We start from the raw sequence: 27155 nt of genomic DNA, 5'->3' as shown, positions 1-27155 counted from the left end.
AAAATAAGTTATCAATTTTATAAAAAAAAATAACAATAAGAGTAAATCATAATAACTCTCTCGAGATATTGTCAAAATTATAGAGATCATTCAAATGTCTAATGGTTTGATAGAAAAACCCTTTTATGTTTTTAAAAAATATTACATAAGCCTATTTTTGTATATAAAATACCCTTAATAGCTATTTTTAAAAAGATAGTTAAATTAAAAACTTAAAAAAATTAGAGAAATAATATATGAAAAATGAAACATAATTATTTTTTAGAACATGAAAAATATTAGTTTTACAATTTGATTTTAATTTCATTTTGAGTTTTTTTTTATATTCTTTTTTCTAATTTTTAAAATTTTCAATTAATTAAAGCATTGTCCCCGAACCCCCCCCCCCCCCCCCGGCAGTGAGGTAGTTAGATGATTTCTGTAATTTCAAGATATCTGAGGAGGGTTATTATAATTTATCGCAAAAAGAAAATGTCTATGAAAGGAAAAAAAAACAAAAAACAAAAAACAGTTCAAGAAAGGCATCGTCGTAAGACCAATTTGTAGTTTATACATAGATTATTTCCATTCTCACCTGCATTTATATACTTGGGATTTCTCCAGGGAACTTGGAGGAATGACAATTTCAATAATAACAATTTTATTAGAAAAACATGTATTTAATACAAGATTTAGAACAAAGTAAAAAGTTTAATAAAAAAATAATTGTTGTCAATTTCCGTTGATGGTCGCAGACCTAAAATGCCCTTCCTATAGAAATGGAGTTTGGCAGATGCAATGGCCAGTGACCATTTCCCATGACAGAGCTTTTGGTCGCAGCCTGGTTACAAATGTTCTTGAATTATCCACCTTCCAAACATGGCAACACATTCTGCAGGCCTGTACGCCGGAGCAGTGTGCCCTCCACCCTACAAATTTGCCAAAGAATGAAGTAAACAGAAATTTGCTATAAGAATTTTCTGGGCAGTAGAAATGGAAAGTCGACAAATCCCATGTAGCAAATTTGTCAACCTTTTTCCGACCACATGACTTTTTTGTTATAGTAGTTAGTAGTAGATTGACATTTATTAGGTTGCATATGGATTGCTGTCAAAGCTTTCATTTCTCCAATAAATAGAGACAAAGAGAGAGGAATGTATGAAAAGTGTAGAGGAAGTGTGCAATGAGTGTAAGTGCAACTATAAAAGTGAAAAAAAAACAAATTTAAGAGAAACACCGAATGTAAGAGCGAAATACTAGGTTTTGTAGGATTATACAGGGTTGAGTTTAGTGTTTGTATCATTTCTTCAATAATATACAATCTGCTATCTTTATGGACATATCTAATTTTAAAAAACCACATAAATCTACTTGTTTGTGTTTACTTTCAGTACAGTATGCACAGCATCCCTTACCTTCACAGTCGCAAATGTCAATTGACTAGAGTAAGTCCTCGTGTATCTGCACGCACATGCTCAAGTCAAACTCCAAATCACTTATTTTCTTCATTTAATAGGCTCATTTAGCAGCCAGATTAAGAGCTAGAGAAGAGTTACAGAATGCCAGCAAATTGATCAAAACGCATATTCATTTGAAGAACATACCCTGCAACTTGACCTTGAAAGTGCCATGGCTGCCAGTCATCGACAATAGAGTAGTTTAAAGATCTTATCCATGCTTGAGTTCCCAAGAATGGTGCCTCCATGTCATGATCGCCACTGTTCAATCAATACGAGGACAGACTATATCAACCAAACTATTTAGTGTCATAGTATGTCGTATGAATAATAATAATAGTAAAAAACAACAGCAGCAACCTGTAGATTAATCTGCGGTAACCTTTTATCCCAAGGTCTATATGATACTTGATGCTGCTCTTAATTTCATAGGTATAAGGTAATTTATATAATTGCATCGTTTCCACTCCTCTATACTTCCCTGCATCAAAACAGGCTTGCATTATTCTCTTACTGGTTTCTTGCTAGCTAAAACTCTTTCTACTAGCCTCAAGTCTCAATCCCATACCTCTCGCACATGGAGTGCTTTGCGGACATTATCGTCATTTGCCCAGTATGTAACGAGAACATGTCCATAAGTCTGTAGGCATCAAGGACAATTTTCAAAATGAGGAAAGGACAAGAAACAAACTTGCATAAATTTATAAAAAAAGAACATTATTTGATTGTCTGTTTCCTCGATGATCTTCTGTCAACATTCTATATCATAATATTGAGATCTTGTGACAAACTGGTTACACAAGTGGAGCTTTAAAGATTATTTTGTCCTGTCTTAACAGTTACTTTTCTTGTATGTATGAATATTGCATATTAGAGGAAGGGGAAAGGGAATAATTACGCGGCATCCGATTGTTGGAAGATCAGCTTCGAAATGGAGGAGTTCTTGAGGGTTCTCATGGAGATATCTTCTTTTTCCCAACGTCTCTATCAGACATTGACAAAAAAAAAAATCTAGTCTTTTGATCAGGAACAAAAAAAACTTCTCTCTTTTTACGAAGGGTAGATTTGCTAAGTAATAAATAGCTCATTAGCAATAAACTTGACAATAATTAATTGTGGCTAGTTTCCATTGATGGTAGCAGAAGTAAAATGATGCACTGTGCTTAATTTCTTTATTTGGACTTAGGAGTATTAGCATTCGGATAGAATACCCGTCGTAGTATATAAACTGTTTTTTTTTTTTTTTTTTTCCGATGCAATGGCCAGTGACCTTTTCCCATGACTGTGCTTCCAGTAGCAGCCTCGTTTTACAACGGTTCTTGAAGTATCCACCGTTTAAACATGGCAAAACATTCTGCAGGCTTGTGTTCGGGAGCAGTGTGCCCACCACCCTACATATTAGCCAAACAATGAAGTCCAAAATATGCGCTAGAAATTGAGTATTAGAATCATCTTTGCAAGAAAAAATGGAGAAATTCTGAATTTCTTACCATCACAGTCGCAAATGTCAAGTGACTAGAGTAAGTCCTCGTGTATCTGCACGTACATTCTCAAGTCAAACATCCAGATCACTCATTTTCTTCATTTAATAGGCGCTTTTAACAGGCAGATTAAGAGCTAGAGAAGAGCCACAGAGTGCCAGCAAATTGATAAAACTAATATTCATTTGAAGAACATACCCTGCAACTTGACCTTGAAAGTGCCATGGCTGCCAGTCATCAACAATAGAGTAGTTTAAAGATCTTATCCATGCTTGTGTTCCACCAAATGGGTATTATATATTGATACCACTAATTATAATATTATCTTATACCACCAAATGGGTATTATATATTGATTTGATTGAGATTTTGCAACGAGATTTTTAAATCTTTGAGTATGCGAGTTTGATTGTTTGATCCAATAATGGTGGAGAAGTTTGTAAGTTTAAAATTTAAAATTGAATTGTGATTTTGAAAATACAGGGTGAATGATGTATGTTTTTTTTTTTTAAATACAATTAATGATAAGATTGAAATTTGTTAGTTTTAACGTTTTTGATTTGTGGGATGGATATTAAGAGATGGTTGAATCTAACTATCAATTTAAATTTTAAAATATTGAGTAATTGTAAAAATATGATGTTGAACTCTAAGGACTAATTATCTTTCATAAAAAACATTGGAATAAAAAAACCATTACAAAAATAATAATTGTTTATCGACCTGAGATGGTATACTCTAACATTATGCCATGTTTTTCAGATGTTGATTAATAAATAATAAGATTAATAAAATAAAAAAAATGATCCTTATGTTAATTGTTTCTATTAATTGTTAACTGACCCAAGATAATATAGTATAATATTAGACCTCGTCTTTTGGATGTTGATTACCGGATAATATGATCAATGAATTAATTGACCTAGGATGGAATGATTTGATATCATACCCTATTCTTCAGATATTGATAAATTGATAATAGAATCATTTAATACATGATCTTTGGACATGAATTAATAAAATATTTGATCACCATATAATCATTTAATTTCACAATTTCAAAATCAATTTGATATTCTCATTATTTATTAAGTTGGTCAATATGGAATGGTTCAAAAGCAGGCTCTATTTTTTGGACGCAACTTAATAGATAATGTAAATCTTTCAAGCCATAATAAGTTTTATAAATATGAGTTTCTATCATGTACTAAATAACCTAGGATGAAATGATCTAACATTTGACTATGTTCTTTGAATGTTATTAAGTATGTAGTAATTGGATCATGATGAAAGGTATTCAATCTGGTGTATTAAATGATTCTATCTCATATTAAATAACAATGGTCTAATGCTAGAGGTTTGTCATTTGAATGTTAATTAACAAATGTTAGGGCCAATTAATACAACCTTTTATTCAACAAATAATCTTGGAATTGTAAGGTCTGACATTGAGCTCTATTCTTTGGATATTGTTTAATTGATAACAAAGATAATACTCGAAAATATACAAGTTTAGGTAGACCATATAAAAACAACCTGAATAACTAATAAATATATGATTTGGTTTTTAAAAATCAAGATGATACACACACACACATTGAGACAATGATATATTAGATGGTATGAGGATAAATATTTCATGGTAATCCCATTCACGTCCAAGAGTTCTACCGGGATAAGTTGGATGTACAACAATTACATTAGATATAAGTTACAAATTTATTGTATTTTTGGTTATTTGAAAGTCAATTTTTTAGTTTTGACTTGTTATCTAATAAAGTCTTTTATATGTTCTAATATGTTATATAAATGTCATATATAGAGGACTTGATACTTCTAGCTTCTCTCATATACCATAAAGAACCTGACCTTTGATTAACACATATCCTATTGCACTGCTTTGATATTGTTGAGATGCATTACCTAAATCAGGTAATGTGATAGTTTGGTCTATCTCATCATATATCAAATTATGCTAATTCCAATGATGAAAAGAAGTTAATCAATCAAATTATATTTGATTGATTTGGAGTTGGACTTAATGATTTTTTCAGAATGAGTGTTTTAGATTTAATAATTTGGGTCATAAGTTTGAAAAGTTAACACGAGTTTCTTTTTTCTTCTAAAAAAAGTCTTTACAATCCTTTTTTTTTTTAGGTTATTAGAATCTTATAATTTGAGCCGCGAGTTTGGTAGGATATCTTAGGTTGACTCAACCTTGATTATTGAGATTACAACTTTATCATGCTAACTCATATTAACCATGATCAATTTTTTATGTCACTTTTTTATGTCATTTTGTTTTTCTGTATTTAATGGGTTGTGAATCGATCTATTTTTTTTTTCATTTAATTAAATAAAAGTCAACTTATTTAGCCTAATTAGGTCTGTAACTCGAGTCGTGTATTTTTTTTTTAAATGCGTGTGATAGCTAAATATTATTTTTTACATTAAAAATAGTCTTGTAGAGAAAAGATGTATTTGTTGGCATATACTTGTGACAACAAAGCATGGAAATCGAGGCTAGTCTCTATAAATTTTCTTTTTGAAAAAAGATGTACTTGTTGGAATATCTGATGTTCTTCTTTTATTGTTTTTTAAGATTTCTTGATTTCTTTCCTTTAATCTCTAGAATCCACTATAAGTAATGGGATTAAAAATTTAAGAGCAAGCAATTTAGATCTGGTTTTAAAGATGATGCATAACAAGATTTGAATTAGTTAATAGAGATTGTTGAGCATGGTGAGATTATTTAATTACCTGGACTGCTTAGGTATAAATGATATAGCTGAATTCAAGTTGGTGGCTATGATTTCATATTTGACAAAAAGAGAGTTTTTTGTTTTTTGGTAATTTCATTATTTTAAAGTAATATGAGTTTTTTAGTCATTAAATTAAATATAATGACAAACATGTAAATAATTTAATATTTTTTGTTGATTATTTTTCAAGTAAGTTAGCCTAGATTAAATCAATTTTTAAACTAGTTAAGAATAAAAATGAATGATCGACCAAATCAAATGATTACGATTTATAGAAAAATGAGTTATCGGCAATATTGCCAAGTCGTATTAAAATATGTCATTTGGATAATTTACTTAAGTTTTTATAAATCTTCTTAATTTTTCTTACTCTATCACCAAGTTAAGGTATTAATTTTCTTTGATAAGATTCAAGTAATTTGATTTTTAAGGTCAAATTAATTTGGTCTAAAGTTCACTTAATTTGATTTTTTTAGCTCTTTTAAATATTTCTATCTTAAGGTCAATTCTTATAGTTAATGAGATATGAATTCATTTTCGTGGTTCTTTTAATTTGAACTTGGAAGATATAAGAGACTAATTTGAACTTATAAGATTATCCAAAAATACTCGATGTTGAAGTTATGCGATTAAGTCCTTTTTTGTATATACTTTTCTTTTGTTGGAGGTTATTCGATATGCTTTTTTTGAGTCACTTTTTGTATCTTTTCTTTTGTTGGAGGTAATTTTTTTTGGCCTTTTTTTTATACTTTTCTTTTGTTAGAGGTAATTGTTTTGGTCTTTTTTGTTATATACTTTTCTTTTGTTGGAGGTTATTAATTTTTTTGGTATTTTTTTTATACTTTTCTTCAGTTGGAGGTAATTTTTTTCTTCTGTTGAGGTTATTTTTTTGGTTTTCTTTTGTATACTTTTCTTTTGTTGGAGGTTATTCGATTCACTTTATGTACTATTTTTCTCAGGAATGAAAACAATATATAGAAATGGAAAGAAATTATTAATGTAAAAGACCATAATTAACATTCCGAGGCTTGATAATTATCGTAAGAGCAAAGCTCGAATTAACTTCTCAACTACGAACCAATTCTCAACTAAGTGTCTAAACTATATAGCTTTTGAATTTGGTTTTCAAAGTATTTGACATTAATCCTCGATTGAACTCCTTCGTTCATACGAGTTTCCATGTTTAGATTGCATGCATAATGCAATAAAAGATGCGATTTTGAGGGAAATCTGACGTTTTTCATTAATCAAACGAAGCAAGTGTTTCCACTAATGGAAGAATGGATAATGCTTCTCCTTTAGGGACCTAATTGATAAACATATTAATTCGAGAGCTATATTGAAAATCTCTATATCGTAATTTTGCAATTATCTTAATTTTTCAGTTAAATGAAAACCTCCTCCACTATAAAATATATCTTCCCTTCCTTCCTTTTCTTTCCAAGACAATACCAATCTTCAAACCCTCTCCATATAAAAATCTCTCTCTTCTTCTATCCCTGTCTGATCTTTTCTAGAGAAAATGAGTGGAGGCAAGCCTTCTTCAAAAAGGAAAGGAGTTGAAGAATATGAAGACGCATCAGTAAATACAGAAGTAGAAGTTGATGTTGAACATGAGGCTATTTTTCATGATCATGTACCAATTGTTTCATATTACAACGACCGTATCACACCTCACCTTGATGCAGTGGACAGGCTGAGGCAACTCCAGGTAGTGAATGAAGGCATACAACTTCCAACCATCGTTGTTGTTGACGATCAATCTTCAGGAAAATCCAGTGTTCTTGAATCGTTGGCTTGTATCAATCTTCCTCGTGGCGATGGCATTTGCACTAGAGTGCCTCTCATTATGAGGCTTAAACATCACCCATCTCTTGTACCAGAGATTTTCTTGCAGTTCAATGACAAAACAGTGCATACTGATGAAGCCCACGTTGCTGATGCTATCAATCTTGCCACCGATGAGATTGCAGGCAACGGTAAGGATATATCTAACACTGAATTAACTCTTGTAGTGAAAAAGAATGGTGTTCCTGATCTTACTCTTGTTGATCTCCCTGGAATTACAAGAGTTCCTGTTCATGGTCAACCTGCAAATATCTATGAGCAGATAGCAAATATTATAATGAAGTATATTAGTCCTGATGAGAGTGTTATCCTTAATGTTTTGTCTGCGAGCGTTGATTTTTCCACATGTGAATCCATAATGATGTCACAGAAAGTCGACAAGAACGGTGAGAGGACTCTTGCTGTGGTTACAAAGGTTGATAAATCACCTGAAGGGTTACCAGAGAAGGTCACTAGAAATGATGTGAATATAGGCCTTGGTTATGTGTGTGTTAGAAACCGTATTGGTAATGAGTCTTATGAGGATGCAAGGAAGGAAGAAGCTGCACTGTTTGCTACACATCAACTTTTGTCCAAGATTGATAAATCTACAGTGGGTATTCAAGTTTTGGCTCAAAATCTGGTGCGAATTCAGGCCAATATTATTGCCAAGTGTTTGCCTGATATCGTCAGAAAGATTGATGAGAAGTTGAAAAAGAGTATTTCAGAGCTGAATGAGATGCCCAGGAGGTTGTTGTCAGTTGCTGAGGTCATGGCAGTTTTCACGGGCATTATTGGATCTTCCCAGGGAGTCTTTGAGGAAAATCCTTGTAAGAGGGGAAATTGATGAATACCCACGTAAAAAAGATATTCACGGCACTGCAAGATTGGTTGAAATGCTCAATCAATTCTCAACTGATCTTCATAACTGCTCTGACCATACAAAGGACTTTATGATGAAGGAGATTGAGGTTTTGGAGGAAACAAAAGGGATTCAATTGCCAAATATCCTTCCTCACACTGCCATCCTTACCATCCTGCAGCAAAAGGTCGAAGAAATATCAGAACTACCAATAAGGTTTGTTGAAAAAGTGTGGACTTACATTGATGGTGTGGTCATTTCAGTTTTGGATCGTCACTCGGAGAACTATCACCAACTTAAGTTATTTATCAGACGAGCGGCCCATGAACTTGTAGATAAAATGAAAGACCGGTCCATTGATTGGGTAACAGAGATTGTCCAGATGGAGAAGGAAACAGATTACACATGTAATCCAGAATATATGAAGGAATGGAACAAGCTCATCGCACAGCAGCAAGCATTCATCGACAACATTACGAAATTTGGATATTCCAAGGTGACGATTGATGGCTCGAGAGAGGTTGTAGTGGGAGATCTTAGGGGTCATATGGATGTTCTTCTTCAAGCTTTTGACTTGAAGATGAGGATGATTGCTTACTGGAAGATTGTCTTGATGAGGTTGGTTGACAATATGGCTCTGCATCTCCAGCTCAGCATCCGAAACTTGGTGAACAAGGAGATGAAAAAGATTGTGAATGCGTTGTTGGGTACTGATGGTGGTGTTGCAATAGAAAGAATGTTAGAGGAACCTCCATCTGTTGCTAGCAAGCGTGAGAGGCTGAACACAAGTATCAAGTTGTTGAGGGAGTCTAAAGAGGTGCTGGCAAATATCAGAGACAAAATTGAATGTGGTGATCTCTAGAGCTTAACAGATTATGGAGCTTGTAATGCTTTTTCTTCTTTCTTTTAGTTAATAGATTAGTTCTATTATGGTGTTTGTTATCTACTACGAGCTTCTGGTTTGCTAATTAAGCTAAGATACTATGAATGTATTACAGTGTGTGAAAAAAAAATAAAGAAGTGAAAAAAAAAAATTCTCTTTGGATTTTTTTTTTCTTTTCTCTCATTCTTCCCTTTCCCCATCTATCTTTCCTCTCTCATGTCGGTCCCCTTATCTTTCCTTCTCTTTTCTCATACAAAATCGATGTAAGAATTTTTTTTTCTTGAGCTTTAAAAGTGTAGTTTTTTTCTAGTTTTTTCCTGAGTTACAGTTTATTTGCCTTGCCTTGTATGCAACTACATTGCGTAGAGCTCAACAACTTTGTGAGTTGCTTAGAATCCGATCAAACAAGTTTATATTAATATTTTGCTCATGACAGGAGACTTGAGAGAGAGCTGGCCCAGTGTTGTAGCTCAAGGTTCAAACTACTAGAACGAGAAAAGCCTAGAATCAAACCTAGGATCTCAAGAATCTATTGAAGTACAGTGCTCTTCACTCTACAAGTTTCTCAAATACACAGCTACGGGGATAGAATAATGGGTACCGGTGCATGATTCTTGCCCAGTTATTGGACCCAAAATTCGTTCTACGATCGCTCAAGGTATAACATGCTCACAATAATGCTTCATGACACAGATATAATACTAGAACAGAGATCTGCAGATGGTAGAACAGCAACAGTGTGCAGTAGAGGATTTACTATACGGCATAAATAGAAGTAGAAGAGCATTTCAAGATCACTTGTAACCATCTCAGAGAAGATATAAGTAGCTAGTGAAAAACCAAAAAAGATTTTACCGAAAATAAGACAAAATATGTACGAAAAATATTTTAGATGCACTTGTAAAGCTAATTTCCACTTACAATGAGGATGATTGAAAAGCTTCACAACTTGCGGCCATTCTTTTTTTTACTATATTTCTAAGCTCTAACCCCAAAAGCTATATACTTACAGAAACTATTCATACAAAGATCAGAATGACTGTATGGATAACAAAACAAAACAGCTAAAGAAAAGGCCCTAAAACATAGTTCAAGTAATTGTTAAACAACAAGATGGTGAAGCGGGAAGCGGAAATAGACCAGAAGATACATGTTTTGGAGGGGAAAATTATCCGTAATAAACCATTAAGTTTTCTATATCAGACTGCCTATTGTTTCACAAAGAGAACACATTAATAAGAGACAGGAGATGTGATTAAAGAGACACATTTTTATCCTTATTTCAAAAAAATTAAGTTGGTTAAAATCAAGAAGTGAAAAAAATAATTCTCTCTATACGAAAAAAGCAATAGGCCACAACAATATTTATTTTTGGATTACTTAATTTTTTTTTCAATGTGATCCTTTAACATTTAGTTTATTTAAGGTGAGGATTGATGATTTATCTTGGTTAATCTTGCAAGGCTTTCTCACAATGTTTAAAAGAAATTATGACATTCAATAGATGCTCAATTTGTAAAAATCAAATTTAATTTTCTTGATTAAATATAATTAAAACACCGAGGACCAAAATTGACATTGAAAAAATTCCTAGGCTATTTCTTTTTAATACTATTGATGTGTGTTTTTGGCATTTTTTTTAATCATAGCTTTATGAGGGTTTAATATTTTGGTCTATGACTTCAATTTCTTCATGTTTTAGTTGCAGAACCTGAGAGAGAAGAGAGAGACTCTTGAAAACAAAGGAGAGAAAGAGGTGTGCATGTTTGATTTTATTAAACCAAATGGCCAACATTGGGGTTGAAAGAGTTTTTTTTTATTTGATTTTGTGTTTTGAATCAATTTAGGGTTTTGTTGTTGATTTAAAAGTTAATTTCTTGAGGTTATAGGAATGTTTTTTAATTGTTTCCAAGTGAAAATAAGTTGGACTTTGGTTTTTTTTTTTTTTCAGAAAACACTAATTATCCTAATTTTTCGACCACAACCCGCTGGGCCCTTTTTTTGCATCTTTTTTTTATTATTATTATTCGTTACATGTTTTATTTAAATTTAAATTAAATGACCAGATATATATTATGTATGTCACTTTATTAGTTCATGTATTTGAGTTATTATTTTATTAAATATCATTAAAATCTTTCTTTATTTTCAAATAAGATTATATAATTAGTCTTTTTTATTTATTTTAGCTGTTATTTTTCATGCAACACATCATGTTTTATTTTTAAAAAAAATTTGATGTTTTTTGCAACTATTTATCTTTATTATCATGTAATTAAATAAAATATAATTTAAAAAAACATATTAATTTGACAAAGTTGGGACCATGATCTCTATTACATATTTAATACATGGATTCAACTTGATCCGATCAATTTGATATATTATTTTTTTATATTAAAACAAAAAACAATGTGTATTTTAAAATCATATAAAGTTTTTCACATTCCTCAAAATGTTTTTAATAATGCCTATATTTTTTTTTTCAATTAGTGACTGCTTTGAAAGGTATCCAGCGATGTAGCACAAACAACTTGTCAAGTTAACATTAACAATTAAAAAAAATAATCTAAAATGTGTGAGGAATCTAATGTGAACATAGACACATATTGTTTTGGACTCATATAATGCAGTCTACTCTGTTTTTTCCCTCATTTGTTTTTAGGATACATGGCCTAATGACCACCACTGTTTTCCCATTTTTTCTACTCTTTCTTTGGAAATTTTTTTCTTTTCTCTGATTCTTCCCTTTCCTCATATGCATTCTTTCTTTCTCTTTTCTCTCACAAAATCGATGTAAGATTATTTTTTCTTGAGCTTTTAAATTGTAGTTTTTTTTCTATTTTTTTCTAGAGTTACAGTTTATTTCCCTTGCCTTGTATGCAACTACATTGTGTAGAGCTCAACTTTGTGAATTGCTTAGAATCTTATCAAACAATTAACTATAGTTATAGCTAAAAGAAATCAATATTTTATTATAGTGAGAATTATTATGAACTATAACTACTTTTATTATGAATTGCATTATAACAAAAGTTATTGTAGATTGTGAGTGATTTATGTAGATTGCACTGTTTGGTGGGTCATGGTGAGTCTGCAGGCCTGCTCCTTTGGGTCAGCTCTAGTTTTGGTGAGCCTGGAGTGCCCGGGCTGCAGACACCTTGTGCTGGGGCTGGCAAGCCCTGGTCGCCTGCACGCCAAGTAGGGCTACAGACCCTAGGCTGTAGATACATGGAGCTGGGGTAGCCCTAGGCTCTAGCCTTAATTTTGGGTCCTGCGTTAGGACCCAATGTTACTGGGTCCGTCGTTCGAACCCACTGCTCATGGGTCTCGCATCAGAACCCATTTAGCTTAGGTTTTGCGTCAGTACCCAATGATCATGGGTCCTACATCAAGAACCATTTTGCTTGGATCCTGCGACAAGACCCAATGATCTTAGGTTTTACGGAGGACTTAAGTCTCTTGGGTCCTTTATCAGGATCCAATTCTCTTTGGTCTTATTATTTATGTTATAAATAATTATATGTGTTATAAATATTATTAATTTTTTTTTTATAATTTAAAGTATTCATATAAAAAATATTATTATTTGTGTTATTAATATTAATATTTTTATTATAATTCTAAATATTCATGTAAAAAATATTATTATTTGTGTTATAAATATTCTTGGGTTTCTAAATATTATTATTTGTGGTATAAATATTATTATTTTTATTATAATTCTCTTAGGTGCTCCATATACAGAATCAATTGGCCTTGGGTCCTGTGTGAGGACCCAAGAGCATCTAGGTTCAGAGGCAGAATTCAATGTTCTTGGATCTCGGTTTCTAAATATAATTATTTGTGTTACCAATATTTTTATGATTATTATAATTAAAAGTATTCATTTTGAAAATAGTATTATTTATGTTATAAATATTATTATTTTTTATTATAATTGATAGTATTAATATTAAAAATATTATTATTATTATTATTATTATTAAAAATATTAGTATTTGTATTATACATATTATTATTTTTATTATAATTAATATTATTAATAAATTAATTAATAAATTAATAAATTATTATTATTATTATTATTATTATTATTATTATTATTATTATTATCATTAATAAATTTTAAAATTACTATTATTACTATTGAAAAAAAAACATCATTTTTTTAAAGATTAAAAAATATAATTCAAAGTATTTATATAAAAAAATATAATTATTTGTATTATCAATATAATTATTTTTCTTATAATTCAAAGTATTCATATAAAAAATATTATTATGTGTGTTATAAATATTATTATTTTTATTATAATTCTAATTATCAATATAAAAAAATATTATAATTAGTGGTATAAATATTTTTTTTATAATTCTAAATATTCATATAAAAATATAATTATTTGTATTATAAATATTCTTGGGTTTCTAAATATAATTATTTGTGGTATAAATATTATTATTTTTATTATAGTTCTCTTTAGTGTTCTAGACACAGAACTAATTGGACTTGGGTCTTGTATTAGGACACAATTCTGTTGGGTCTGACGTCAAGACCCAAGTATCTTAGGACCCAATGCTCTTGGGTTTCGGTTTTCTAAATAAAATTATTTGTGTTGTTAATATTATGTTTATTATAATTAAAAATATTCATTTTAAAAATATAATTATTTTATTATAAATATTATTATTTTTATATAATTAAAAGTATTAATATTAAAAATAGGATTATTTGTGTTATAAATATTATTATTTTTTATTATAATTAATACAATTATTAATAAATTTGAAAAAAAATATTATCAATATTGAAAAACAACCCTAGATTTGATTTGAAGTGTAAAATTAAAAATTATTATTATTATTATTATTATTAAATTTTAAAAAACTATTATTACTATCAAAGAAAAACCATAATTTTTTTAAAAGGTTAAAAAACATAATTTTTTTGGCAAATAAGTTAAATATTGTGATTAATATTATAATATTATTGTTGGGTTTGGTGTTGTAATCGAACTCAATACTTTTGAGTTCGACGTTTTAATTGGACCTAATATTTTTAGATATTAAATTTCTATGATATTTTAAAGTAACCTGGATCACGACACGAGACTTGAGAGAGAGTTGGCCTAGTATTGTGGTTCAATGTTCAAACTAGATAGGCCTTTAAAGACACAGAAGATGACCTTGGAAACAATGACTTTCGGTTCAACAAAGATCTACGTAAAGCTGGTGCTAAAGCTTTAACCATGAATCTCCGAGTTCTTCTTCCTAAAGTCTTACCACTGTCAGAGGTGCTCCGCTATCAAATAAGCTATTATCGAAATAAATAATGAAGCGGCCAACTCCTAAGGATGCAGGACCTGGTTTGGATATCAAGTCTGGAAGCGACCACTTCTGTGTACACTCTGGTGGGCGGGCAATTATTGATGAGGCTGGTCAGAGTTTAGCACTCAATGATTATGATCTTGAACCAGCTAGAATGGCACTTTATCGGTTTGGAAATGATAGAGAAGAACAATACTTGAGAATTGTTGGAGAGACCGATTGACAAACATGTTATAGGAGTGAAATGGATGTACAAAACTAAGCTTAATCTTAATGGAAGAGTACAAAAACACAAGGCTCACCTTGTAGCAAAAGGATATGCACAAAAATCTGGAGTTGATTACAATGAAACCTTTGCACCAGTAGTAAGGTTGGACATAATTCGAACTCTTATTGCACTTTCAGCACAAAAAGGGTGGAAGTTGTTTCAGTTGGATGTTAAGTCAGCATTCCTAAATGGTGTTCTTAAGGAAGATGTGCATGTTGAGCAGCCTGAAGGGTTTGAAGTAAAGAATGCAGGGCACAAATTTTACAAAGTAAGGAAGGCCTTATATGGATTAAAGCATGCACCAAGGACCTGGTACAGTGAGATTGATATATACCTCTCTTTGTGCACATTTAAAAGGAGCACAAGTGAAGCTACTTTGTATACAAGGTCTGATCAGGAAGGTAACTTAATAATTGTTTCAATATATGTTGATGAAATTGTATATATAGGTAGTAGTGAAAGGATGTTTAGTGAATTTAAAAGAGAAATGATGCAGAGATATGAGATGTATGATCTTGGACTCCTTCACCATTTTCTTGGCATGAGAATACTGCAAACCAATCAAGGTGTATTCATTCAGCAAGGCAAGTATGCCAAATCCTTGCTTAGTAAGTTTGGAATTGATGACTGCAAACCAGTCTCCATTCCTGTGGCCACTGGTGAGAAACTGAAGAAGGTGGATGGGAGTGAGTTGGCTGATGAAGGACTTTATAGAAAAATAGTAGGAAGTTTATTGTATTTGACAACAATAGACCTTTGTTCTGTGATAACATGTTAGCAATTTCAATGGTCAAGAATCCTGTTTTTCATCAAAGAACAAGGCACATAAACAAGAAGTATCATTTTATAAGGGAGACTCTACAAGAAGGAGTAATAAATGTGAAATTCTGCAGAAGTGAAAAACATCTTGCAGCATCTTCACAAAAGCATTGCCTAAAGATAGATTCAAGCAACTAAGGTTGAAGCTTGGAGTTAAACCAGTAAACAACTTAAGAGAGGCTATTGAAAGCTAAGCTGGTTACTTGCGTTTGAATTCTTAGAAGAAGACTCTGCAGGCTGAAGCGAGAAGAATGAAAAAATGGAAGAAATTTTGTTAAATCAGTTAAAGAAGCTGTTAAAACAGTTATGACAGTTATAGTCATTTTTACTGTTACAAATCTATTACAAACCGATTCTAAAACTTATTCCAGATAGGGGTGTAAACTGTGAAAACAAATTGATTATACTGCTGCTTACTCAAAAATGATAGGATCAAGCTTTGCTGGAGGAGACCTAAGAACTCCACAGTTCAATGGCACAAATTATGATTTTTGGGCTATAAAAATAGAGATAATCCTCATAGCATTCGATCTATGGGACGTAATAGAAGTTGGAATACAACTTCCACAATCACCTGAGGTTGCAGATGGATCAGACGATGAAGAGAGTGAAGCTGAGCAAACAACCTTGCAAACATCCACTACCTTAAGAGAAAACTAAATTAAGAATGCAAAGGCATTAAGCTTCATTTAAGGAGCATTAACAGATGACCTTTTCCCACACATAAGAAACGAGAAGACTGCAAAAGGAGCTTGAGACATTTTGAGCAGAGAATTCAGAGGAGATAAAAAGGTTAGAGCTGTGAAACTTCAAGCAGTTAGAGCAGTTTTGAATACATGAGAATGTCAGAAGGTGAAAGCTTAGATGGATTTCTAGCTAAATTCTTTAGGAAATCATTAGGAAAAGATGCATTAGAAACTAGAATTGTGCAAAAATTGCTAATGAGTCTAAGCAGAAGATATAAGTCCATCATGTCTATCATTGAAGAGACACGAGACCTTAATGTTTTAAGTGCAGAAGAGGTCATTGCATCTGTCAAAGTCTATGATAAGAGGGAAGATCTGCATGATGAAATGGACAAGTTAACAGGAATAGAGAAAGCCTTTAGCAGTTTTAAGGTTGGAAACAATTAAGCCTACAGTTCACACAAGGGTTTTTTAAGGCAAATCTACTCAAAAAATGGCAGTCACAAGATAGGAAGGGGTCAAATTGGACTCCAAACAGAAACTTAAACAACTACAAAAATTCAAGTTGGAACAACACTGTTTGGGGAAGTAGTCAAGCAAGTGTAAAACCACAGTGTCAAGTCTACTAGAAGTAACAATTTGGATTGTGTAGACATAAAGGAAAACCAAGATATGGAAGATGCAATCGGTTTGGCCATATTGTAAAAGACTGTGAAAGTCACAGTCACAAACAACTAGCATATTATGCAAAAGAAGAAAGAGTAACCACTAAAACCATGTTCTATGCTTGCCATTCTGCAAGCTTGCAAGATAGAAAGGTATGGTTTATGGATAGTGCTTATAGCAACTACATGACATCTCAAGAATCTAAACTAATCAACATCGATAAAACAATGACCTACAAAGTAAAGATGGGCTCTAGAGACCTTGTGCAAGCAACTAGAAAAGGCACATTGGTTGTGGAGACTTAGCATGGGAAGAGATACATAAAAGAGGTGTTATTTGTTCCTGGATTGGATGAAAACCTATTAAGTGTAGGCTAGATGATGGAGCATGGCTATTATATCCTTTTTGGAGGGAACAAAGCAGTGATAGTTGATGATAAAAGCCTCAACAATGTTGTAGCAATAATGATCATTGGAGGAAATCGATGTTTTCCCCTTTCACTTGAGTCTATAACACCTATAGCAAGGAAAACGTCAATGATTGAGGAATCCTGGATATGGCATAGAAGACTGGGACACTTGAACTTTGCTAGCATGAAGAAGATGCAGCAGAAAAAGATGGTACGTGGACTTCCTGTTTTGACAGAAGTGGAAGATGTGTGTACAGGCTGTGTTTCAGGGAAGCACCACAGGGAGAAATTTAACAAAGAACAAACGTGGAGAGCAAGCTATCCACTAGAACTAATACACATAGACTTGTGTGGACCAATACAGAACGAATCAGTCAGGGGGAACAAATACTTCATCACATTCATTGATGACTATTCAAGAATGTTCTAGGTATACTTCCTTAGGAATAAATTTGATACACTTAATATGTTCAAGAAATTTAAAGCATTTGTTGAATTGTAAAGTGGGTATAAATTGAAGAAGCTGAGGAGTGATAGAGGTGGTGAATATACCTCAAATGAGTTTCAAGAATTCTGTGTAAAACAAGGAATGGAGAGGCAGCTGACAGTTGTATACTCTTCTCAACAGAATGGAGTTATAGAGAGGAGAAACATAACAATCTGTGAGATGGAAAGGTCTATATTGATAGAGAAAGAAATGCTAGTGATCTTCTAGGTAGAAGTTGTGAGTACAGCTGTGTATCTTCAGAACAGATGTTACACAACATCTATTATGGAAAAAACTCCATTTTAAGCCTTCACAGGAAGAAAGCCAGGATTCAAACATCTGAAGGTGGTCGGTTGTTTGTGTTACACACATATCCCATCATCACTAAGGAAAAAATGGGATAGCAAAGCTGGAAATGGAGTCTTTATTGGATATGGTAGCTGTGAGAAAGGGTATAAAGTGTATGATTTGAAATTTGAGAAGATTGTTCTCTCAAGAAGTGTGATCTTCAGTGAGGATAAGTCATGGAATTGGGGAAGAAATCTGATGAATCAAAAGCATTTGTCTCTCAATCTTGAAAGAGATGAAGTTGAAGGTGAAAATCTTGAAGAACATTTTGTTGTAGTCCAACTCGATAATATTGAATATTGCCATCCACATTCTACAGTTGGAGAGTTAGTTGAGAATATTGGCAATGATAACAGTCAACAATCTATACCTAGCTCTACTTTAGTAAAATTAAAAACCTTGGAAGATATATATGCAAGGTGTCACATGTGCATCATAGAACCTAAGAATTATCAAGAAGTTGTTGGAGATAAAGCCTGGTAGGAGGCTATAAAGGAAGAATTGGAAATGATAAAGAAGAACAATACTTGAGAATTGGTGGAGAGATCGATTGACAAACCTGTTATAGGAGTGAAATGGGTGTACAAAACTAAACTTCATCTTGATGGAAGAGTACAAAAACACAAGGCTTGCCTTGTAGCAAAAGGATATGCACAGAAATATGGAGTTGATTATAATGAAACCTTTACACCAGTAGCAAGGTTGGACACAATTCAGACTCTTATTGCACTTGCAACACAGAAAGGGTGGAAGTTGTTTTAGTTGGATGTTAAGTCATCATTCCTAAATGGTGTTCTTAAGAAAGATATGTATGTTGAGCAGCCTGAAGGGTTTGAAGTAAATAATGCAAGACACAAAGTTTACAAACTAAGAAATGCCTTATATGGATTAAAGCATGCACCAAGGGCCTGTCATAGTGAGATTGATACATACCTCTCTTTGTGCAAATTCAAAAGGAGCACAAGTCAAGCTACTTTGTATACAAGGTGTGATCGGGAAGGTAACTTAATAATTGTTTCAATCTATGTTGATGACATTGTATATACTGGTAGCAGTGAAAGGATGCTTAGTGAATTTAAAAGATAAATGATATAGAGATATGAGATATCTGATCTTGGACTTCTTCACCATTTTCTTGGCATAGGAATACTGCAAACTGATCAATGTGTATTCATTCATTAAGGCAAGTATGCCAAATCCTTGCTTAGTAAGTTTGGAATTGATGACTGCAAACCAATCTCCATTCTTTTGGCCATTGGTGAGAAACTAAAGAAGGTGGATGGGAGTGAGTTGGCTGATGAAGGACATTATAGAAAAATAGTAGGAAGTTTGTTATATTTGACAGCAATAAGACCTAATCTGATGTATGCTGCCAATTTGTTGTCACGGTTCATGAATGGACCTACCAAAATTCATATGGGAGATGCAAAAAAGGTCCTAAGATATATGCAAAGAACTCTCAGCTATGGCATTGAATACTTAAGAGATCAATCAACAACTCTTATTGGATTTTATGATGCAGATTGGGCAGGAAGTGAAGATGATAGCAGCAACACGTCTGGCTATGCATTCAGTTTTGGGAGTGGAGCATTCTCCTAGGCCTCTGTGAAACAAAACACAGTGGCATTATCAACTGCAGAAGCTAAGTATGTCTCAGCATCTGAAACAACTGCTCAGGCAATTTGGTTAAGGTTTGTTCTTAAATGCAAGCTGAGGCAACACCTTTGTTATGTGATAACATGTTAGCAATTTCAATGGTTAAGAATCCTGTTTTTCATCAAAGAACAGGGCATATAAACAGGAAGTATCATTTTATAAGGGAGGCTCTGCAAGAAGGAGTAATAAATGTGAAATTTTGCAGAAGTGAAGAACAACTTGCAGACATCTTCACAAAAGCATTGCCTAAAGATAGATTCAAATAACTAAGGCTGAAGCTTGGAGTTAAACCAGTAAAAAACTTAAGAGAGGCTATTGAAAGCTAAGCTAGTTACTTGTGTTTGAAGTCTTAGAAGAAAACTCTGCAGGCTGAAGCGAGAAGAATGAAGAAATGGAAGAAAATCTGTTAAATCAGTTAAAGAAGCAGTTAAAATAGTTATGGAAGTTATAGTTAGTTTTACTGTTACAAATCAGTTACAAACCGATTCTTACATGTGTAAGAATCATAGCCCTCCATTAATGGATGGATGAGATGATCTTGGTTCCTAAAATCTAGGAATCAGTTATTCTTCAACTTGTATAAAAGCAGAGTTTTCTGCATTAATGAAAAAGAAGAATATACAAGATATTTCTCTCCAATCTTCTTTGCAAACTTGCTTACAATTTCTTCTAAATAACTCTAGAAAATCAAACAATAATTAAATGGTCTGTGAAGTTTGATTTGATTCTATCTCTGTCTTCTTGGTTTCTCTGTGTGTTTCTTTGTGGTTTCTTTTTTTTTACTCTCTCTATTCTCTGGTCTCTCCTTGTATACTCTTTCTTCTCTCCTTTGTGTTTGCTCGCTATCCTCTCCTCCGTTCGCATTCTCTGTTCATGTTTTATTTTTCTCAGTCCCCTATGTTTGTTCCTTCACGTCAGTGTGTGTTTTGTTCTCTGTCTTATGCTCTGCCCGGTTCTCTCTATCCCGTGCTCCCTCTGGTATTCTTTTGTTTGTTCTCCTCCTATTTTTCATCAGTTTTTCCTCTGGTCTCACTCCTCCTTTCTCTCTCTCTCTCCTCCATGTCCTTCCCCTTCTTGTTCACCTATTGTGTTCATATTTATAAGCAATAGAACGCCCTTGCACCTCTTAGAGTGGTGATCGTGCAGCCGCTGGGATAGTATCCATTATTGGACTATTAATGGCACATCTCATATGGGAAAGACGTTACCATGTTCTCTAACGTTTCTGTTGAATCGGGCTAAAGGAGATGAACCATTTGCTTCGAAACGGGGATGGGAATAGCCAATTTCAATTTGGTCACTGATGTCTTGCAATTTTGTAATCAAACCCCTGGGTAAATTGTAATTGTACCCCTTCATTTTAGTTCCATTTATAAAATGGTCATTGGACTTTATTTTCTTGCTCTTGTAACCCGAATCAACCTCAAACTTTGGTATTTCTTCAATTAAGCCTTTAATTTCATTAATTAAACTAATTCTAAGTTCAATTAAGTTCTCAAACTTATCAATTCTTCAATTAAACTATTGATTTGGGCTATATTTGTTTCCCAGAAGTGGTTTTCAGGAAATTATTTTCCAAACTTTTCCGTGTTTATTTGTCATTAGGAAAGTTGGTCAACTGAAAACACTTTCTAGTCAAAGAAAAATTTGGCTTGGTTTCCAGAAAAGTGTTTTCCTGGAAAATACTTTCTGGAAGTTGTGAAAAATTTAGAAATGTCATATTATTTGTTGATTATATTAAATTTGGCTCTTAAACTTTTGATTGCTATATGTATTTTATTTTGAATATTTATTTTTCAGTTTCATCTCTTAAAATTTAATTTTTATGTTAACTTTGGTCCTCATTTTTATAATTGTTATTTTCTTTTTCTTTATCATTTTTTTATTGAAATTTTTTATCTATCAAATTTGATCATCATTCTTTTGATTGTTATATATTTTATTTGAAATAATTTATGAAATGTTAATTATTATTATTTTAATTTCTTTATCTTTCATGTTTTTTTTTTAGATTTGATCTCTATTATTTTGATTATTATTTATTTTATTTGAGATAATTTATGAAATTATATTTTTTTTCAATTTCATTCTCATTTAATTTTTTTAATTTGTAAGATTTGTTCCTTATTATTTTAATAAACTTGAGAAAATTAAAACATTAATAAGTTATTTTTCTGCTAATTTTCTATGACATAATCAAACACTGGAAAGTGTTTTCCAACTTATTTTCCATTACACTACCAAACATCAGAAAATAATTCACTTTCCAAAAAAAAACTACTTTCCAGCAAACAAACAGGGCCTTGATTAATTGAACTAATTCAAAGTTTAATTAAGACCACAAACTTCTAGTTTATATTGTCTTGACACAAATTTCAATTTATTCTTCATTTATTTCATTATTTTTCTAAAAAAATTTCATTCATTTTTTAATTAAAAATTAGGTTATGATATTTTTGATATAAAAAACTCTTTGCTCTCTATACGTCGATTTGCTATCAATAAATAATAATAATAATAATAATAATAATAATAATAATAATATATTTTTTGAATTTTGTGGTCATTTTTATCATGTCAAGGATTGTACTTTCAAGGGTATCATTCTTTTCAGCACAATTAAAAATAGATTTTACCTTACCCAATTATCATGCCTTTTCTACTTTTCTTCTATCACCTAGGTTTTGACATCCTTATTTTGGTCATCCTCATGCATATGTGTTGTATTATTTAGTTTCTAATAAATATTTTTTTGTGTTGTTATGTTTTTTAAAATTTTAGTTGTATTACCTTTTTCTTGAAAAAATCTAATAGATCAACTTTACCCTTTAGAATATGTGAGTTGCTTCTTTGGATTTACTATTTATTGGAACCTTCCTCTAAAAAATAATAATAATTTACATTGCTAAAAAGTATTTGTGCATAAAAGAAAACTATTGATAACTAAATATGATTTTTTTAAAAAATAAAAAATTAATATTTTACATCCCTAAAAAGTGTTTGTATATAAGATAAAAATATTGTATTATTTATTATTTTAATTTTCTTTGTTTGAAAGACTTACAAAAAAAATATGAACAACCTCATTAAATTATTTTTCAAACCTACTAAAACTTTTAAAAACTGGTTTTGTTGTTCTCTAGATTCAAAATTATTGCATTTGAACTAAAAGTTTGAAATTTTCTTTTTCATGACTCTATTTGTTTTTTAAAAAATAAATAAATGGAGTATTACTTTATTTGTAAAGACATTTCCTTGGAATCACATTCCAAAACAATGGGAATTACAATCCAAGGGCTTGGGAATGTGAGTAATTTTTCAAGACTATACACTCCAAATATTAATATTGATTGGACACATACATACACCCTTATTTTACTTGATAATTAAAATTTAATCAAGTGAACTTTTTATGTTATTTTTTGAATCAAAAAGTTAGTTTTCTATACCAAAAAATTAATTTCTTATTTGGATCTATTTCAATATTTCATTTTTCAATACTAGTAATATGTCTATACTTTTTAAATAAAAAGAAAATATTAATATTTTAAATTTAGATATTTTGAGTTTTAAGGTCAAATTAATCTAATGTTCACTTAATTGATTTTGTTTTAGCTCTTTTAAATATTTCTTTCTTAAGGTTAATTCTTATAGTTAATGAGATATGAATTCATTTTCGTGGTTCTTTTAATTTGAACTTAGAAGATAGTATAAAAGAGACATAAATAAATTAATTCCTTTGAATTCACAATACTAATACGAGAGATGTGCTCTTATAAGATTATCCAAAAATACTTGATGTTGAGGTTATTCGATTTAGTCCTTTTTTTTATATATACTTTTCTTTTGTTGAAGGTTATTTGATTTAGTCCTTTTTATATATATATAGTTTTCTTTGTTGGAGGTTATTCTATATATACTTTTTTTTGTTGGAGGTAATTTTTGTGGTAATTTTTTTTTATACTTTTCTTTTGTTGGGGAATATTTTTTTGGTCTTTTTCTTTATACTTTTCTTTTGTTGGAGGTTATTCGATTCACCTTATGTACTATTTTTCTCAGCAATGAAAACAATATTTAGAAATGGAAAGAAATTATTCATGTAAAAGACCATAACATTCCGAGGCTTGATAATTATCTTAAGAGCAAAGCTCAAATTAATTTCTCAACTACGAACCAATTCTCAACTAAGTGTCTAAACTACGAGTTTCCATGTTTAGATTGCATGCATAGTTAATGCAATAAAAGGATGCGATTTTGAGGGGAATCTGACGTTTTACATTAATCAAACGAAGTAAGTGTTTCCAATAATGGAAGAAGGGATAATGCTTCTCCTTTAGGGACCTAATTGATAAAAATATTAATTCCAGAGATATATTGAAAATCTCTATATCGTAATTTTGCAATTATCTTAATTTTTCGGTTAAATGAAAACCTCCTCTACTATAAAGTTTATCTTCCCTTCCATCCTTTTCTTTCCAAGACCATACCAATCTTCAAACTCTTTCCATATAACAATCTCTCTCTTCTTCTATCCCTGTCTGATCTTTTCTAGAGAAAATGAGTGGAGGCAAGCCTTCTTCAAAAAGGAAAGGAGTTGAAGAATATGAAGACGCATCAGTAAATACAGAAGTAGAACTTCATGTTGAACATGATGCTATTTTTCATGATCATGTACCAATTGTTTCATATTACAACGACCGTATCACACCTCTCCTTGATGCAGTGGACAGGCTGAGGCAACTCCAGGTAGTGAAAGAAGGCATACAACTTCCAACCATTGTTGTTGTTGGCGATCAATCTTCAGGCAAATCCAGTGTTCTTGAATCATTGGCTTGTATCAATCTTCCTCGTGGCGATGGCATTTGCACTAGAGTGCCTCTCATTATGAGGCTTAAACATCACCCATCTCTTGTACCAGAGATTTTCTTGCAGTTCAATGACAAAACAGTGCCTACTGATGAAGCCCACATTGCTGATGCTATCAATCTTGCCACCGATGAGATTGCAGGCAACGGTAAGGGCATATGTAACACTGAATTAACTCTTGTAGTGAAAAAGAATGGTGTTCCTGATCTTACTCTTGTTGATCTCCCTGGAATTACAAGAGTTCCTGTTCATGGTCAACCTGCAAATATCTATGAGCAGATAGCAAATATTATAATGAAGTATATTAGTCCTGCTGAGAGTGTTATCCTTAATGTTTTGTCTGCGAGCGTTGATTTTTCCACATGTGAATCCATAATGATGTCACAGAAAGTCGACAAGAACGGTGAGAGGACTCTTGCTGTGGTTACAAAGGTTGATAAATCACCTGAAGGGTTACTTGAGAAGGTCACTAGAAATGATGTGAATATAGGCCTTGGTTATGTGTGTGTTAGAAACCGTATTGGTAACGAGTCTTATGAGGATGCAAGGAAGGAAGAAGCTGCACTGTTTGCTACACATCAACTTTTGTCCATGATTGATAAATCTACAGTAGGTATCCAAGTTTTGGCTCAAAAACTGGTGCGAATTCAGGCCAATATTATTGCTAAGTGCTTGCCTGATATCGTCAGAAAGATTGATGAGAAGTTGAAAAAGAGTATTTCAGAGCTGAATGGGATGCCCAGGAGGTTGGTGTCAGTTGCTGAGGTCATGGCAGCTTTCTCGGGCATTATTGGATCTTCCCAGGAGTCTTTGAGGAAAATCCTTGTAAGAGGGGAATTGATGAATACGCAGAAAAAAGATATTGCACTGCACTGCTAGATTGGTTGAAATGCTCAATCAATTCTCAACTGAACTTCATAACTGCTCTGACCATACAAAGAAATTTATGATGAATGAGATTGCGGTTTTGGAGAAACAAAAGGGAATTGCCCAATACGTTTCCTCACGCTGCCTTCCTTACCATCCTGCAGCAAAAGGTTGAAGAAATATCAGAACTACCAATAAGGTTTGTTGAAAAAGTGTGGGCTTACATTGATGGTGTGGTCATTTCAGTTTTGGATCGTCACTCGGAGAACTATCACCGACTTCAGTTATTTATCCGACGAGTAGCCCATAAACTTGTAGCTAAAATGAAAGACCGGTCCATTGATTGGGTAACAGAGATCGTTCAGATGGAGAAGGAAACGGATTACACATGTAATCCAGAATATATGAAGGAATGGAACAAGCTCATCGCACAGCAGCATACAGTCATTGAAGACATCATGCAAAGAGGCCGATTATACCTTGTAAATATTGAAGGCTTTGGAGATGTTGAAGTTGGACATCTGATGGTGTACAAGCTTATTCTGCCTAAAGCTTTCGACTTGAAGATGAGGGTGTTTGCTTACTGGAAGGTTGTCTTGATGAGGTTGGTTGACAATATGGCTCTGCATCTGCAGCTCAGCATCCGAAATCTTCTCTACAAGGAAATGGAAAAGGAGATTTTTAATGAGTTGGTAGACACTGCTGGTGATGTGATAGAAGGAATGTTAGAGGAACCTCCATCTGTTGCTAATAAGCGTGAGAGGCTGAACACAAGTATCAAGTTGTTGAGGGAGTCTAAAGAGGTGCTGGCAAATATCAGAGACAAAATTGAATGTGGTGATCTCTAGAGCTTAACAGATTATGAAGCTTGTAATGCTTTTCTTTTTTCTTTTAGTTAATAGATTAGTTCTATTATGGTGTTTGTTATCTACTATGAGCTTCTGGTTTGCTAATTAAGCTAAGATACTATGAATGTATTACAGTGTGTGATGGTGAACTTTGTCAGGTGATTTGCGTATTTGAGTCTGCAAAATTGGATTTCTTTTGTGCTGCATATTTTGCTATCTCATGTGATAGTTTCTATGTGCAAGCCCTTCAAATGTTTAATCCCATACCCTTCTATGTTCTGTTTTCCATATTTCCAACTTTAGTATTTCCATCTACTGTAATTTCCCAGGTTGCCTTGTTCTTTGTTTCTTCTGTGTTGCGCTTTTTTCCTTTAAAAGATTGTCTGCTTATTTTGTAAGAAAAATCCAAATAGAACAAAATCTAGGAGTTGAAGTGTTGTGTTTGTATTTGGAGGTGTTTTATTTTCCAAGTACTCGCGGTGTGAAACTAAAACCAGACATGCTCATGCATTGATAGTCCCCTGGCACTAATAATACTTGTGATAAATGTTTTTTTTTTAAAAGAGAACACATTAAGTAAGAGATAAGGGATGCGATTAACGAGACACATTTTTTTATCCTTATTTAAAAAAAAAAAAAAAAAAGCTGGTTAA

The 27155-nt window shown here is 32.2% G+C and overlaps 1 protein-coding gene and 2 pseudogenes across 1 annotated transcript; 2 read left to right on the top strand and 1 right to left on the bottom strand.

The window, feature by feature from the left end:
• Positions 1-589: 589 nt before the first annotated feature.
• LOC118043667 (putative serine carboxypeptidase-like 52) lies at positions 590-2771 on the bottom strand (the record flags this gene model as incomplete). The annotated part of the gene is given in 8 exon segments (XM_073404111.1): positions 590-908; positions 1395-1440; positions 1584-1697; positions 1797-1878; positions 1881-1917; positions 2005-2076; positions 2335-2420; positions 2648-2771. Coding segments are annotated over 8 exon segments (645 nt in total), but the record flags the coding sequence as incomplete, so codon positions are not given.
• A 4366-nt stretch (positions 2772-7137) lies between these two features.
• LOC118043648 (dynamin-related protein 4C-like) lies at positions 7138-9434 on the top strand (annotated as a pseudogene).
• Positions 9435-24413: 14979 nt separating this feature from the next.
• Positions 24414-26821, top strand: LOC118043665 (dynamin-related protein 4C-like; annotated as a pseudogene).
• Positions 26822-27155: the final 334 nt, after the last annotated feature.

Source organism: Populus alba, chromosome 13, assembly GCF_005239225.2.
Source record: "Populus alba chromosome 13, ASM523922v2, whole genome shotgun sequence".
NCBI lineage: Eukaryota > Viridiplantae > Streptophyta > Magnoliopsida > Malpighiales > Salicaceae > Populus > Populus alba.
Note: the sequence above shows the minus strand (reverse complement) of the source record. Positions and strands in the feature narration are given on the sequence as shown.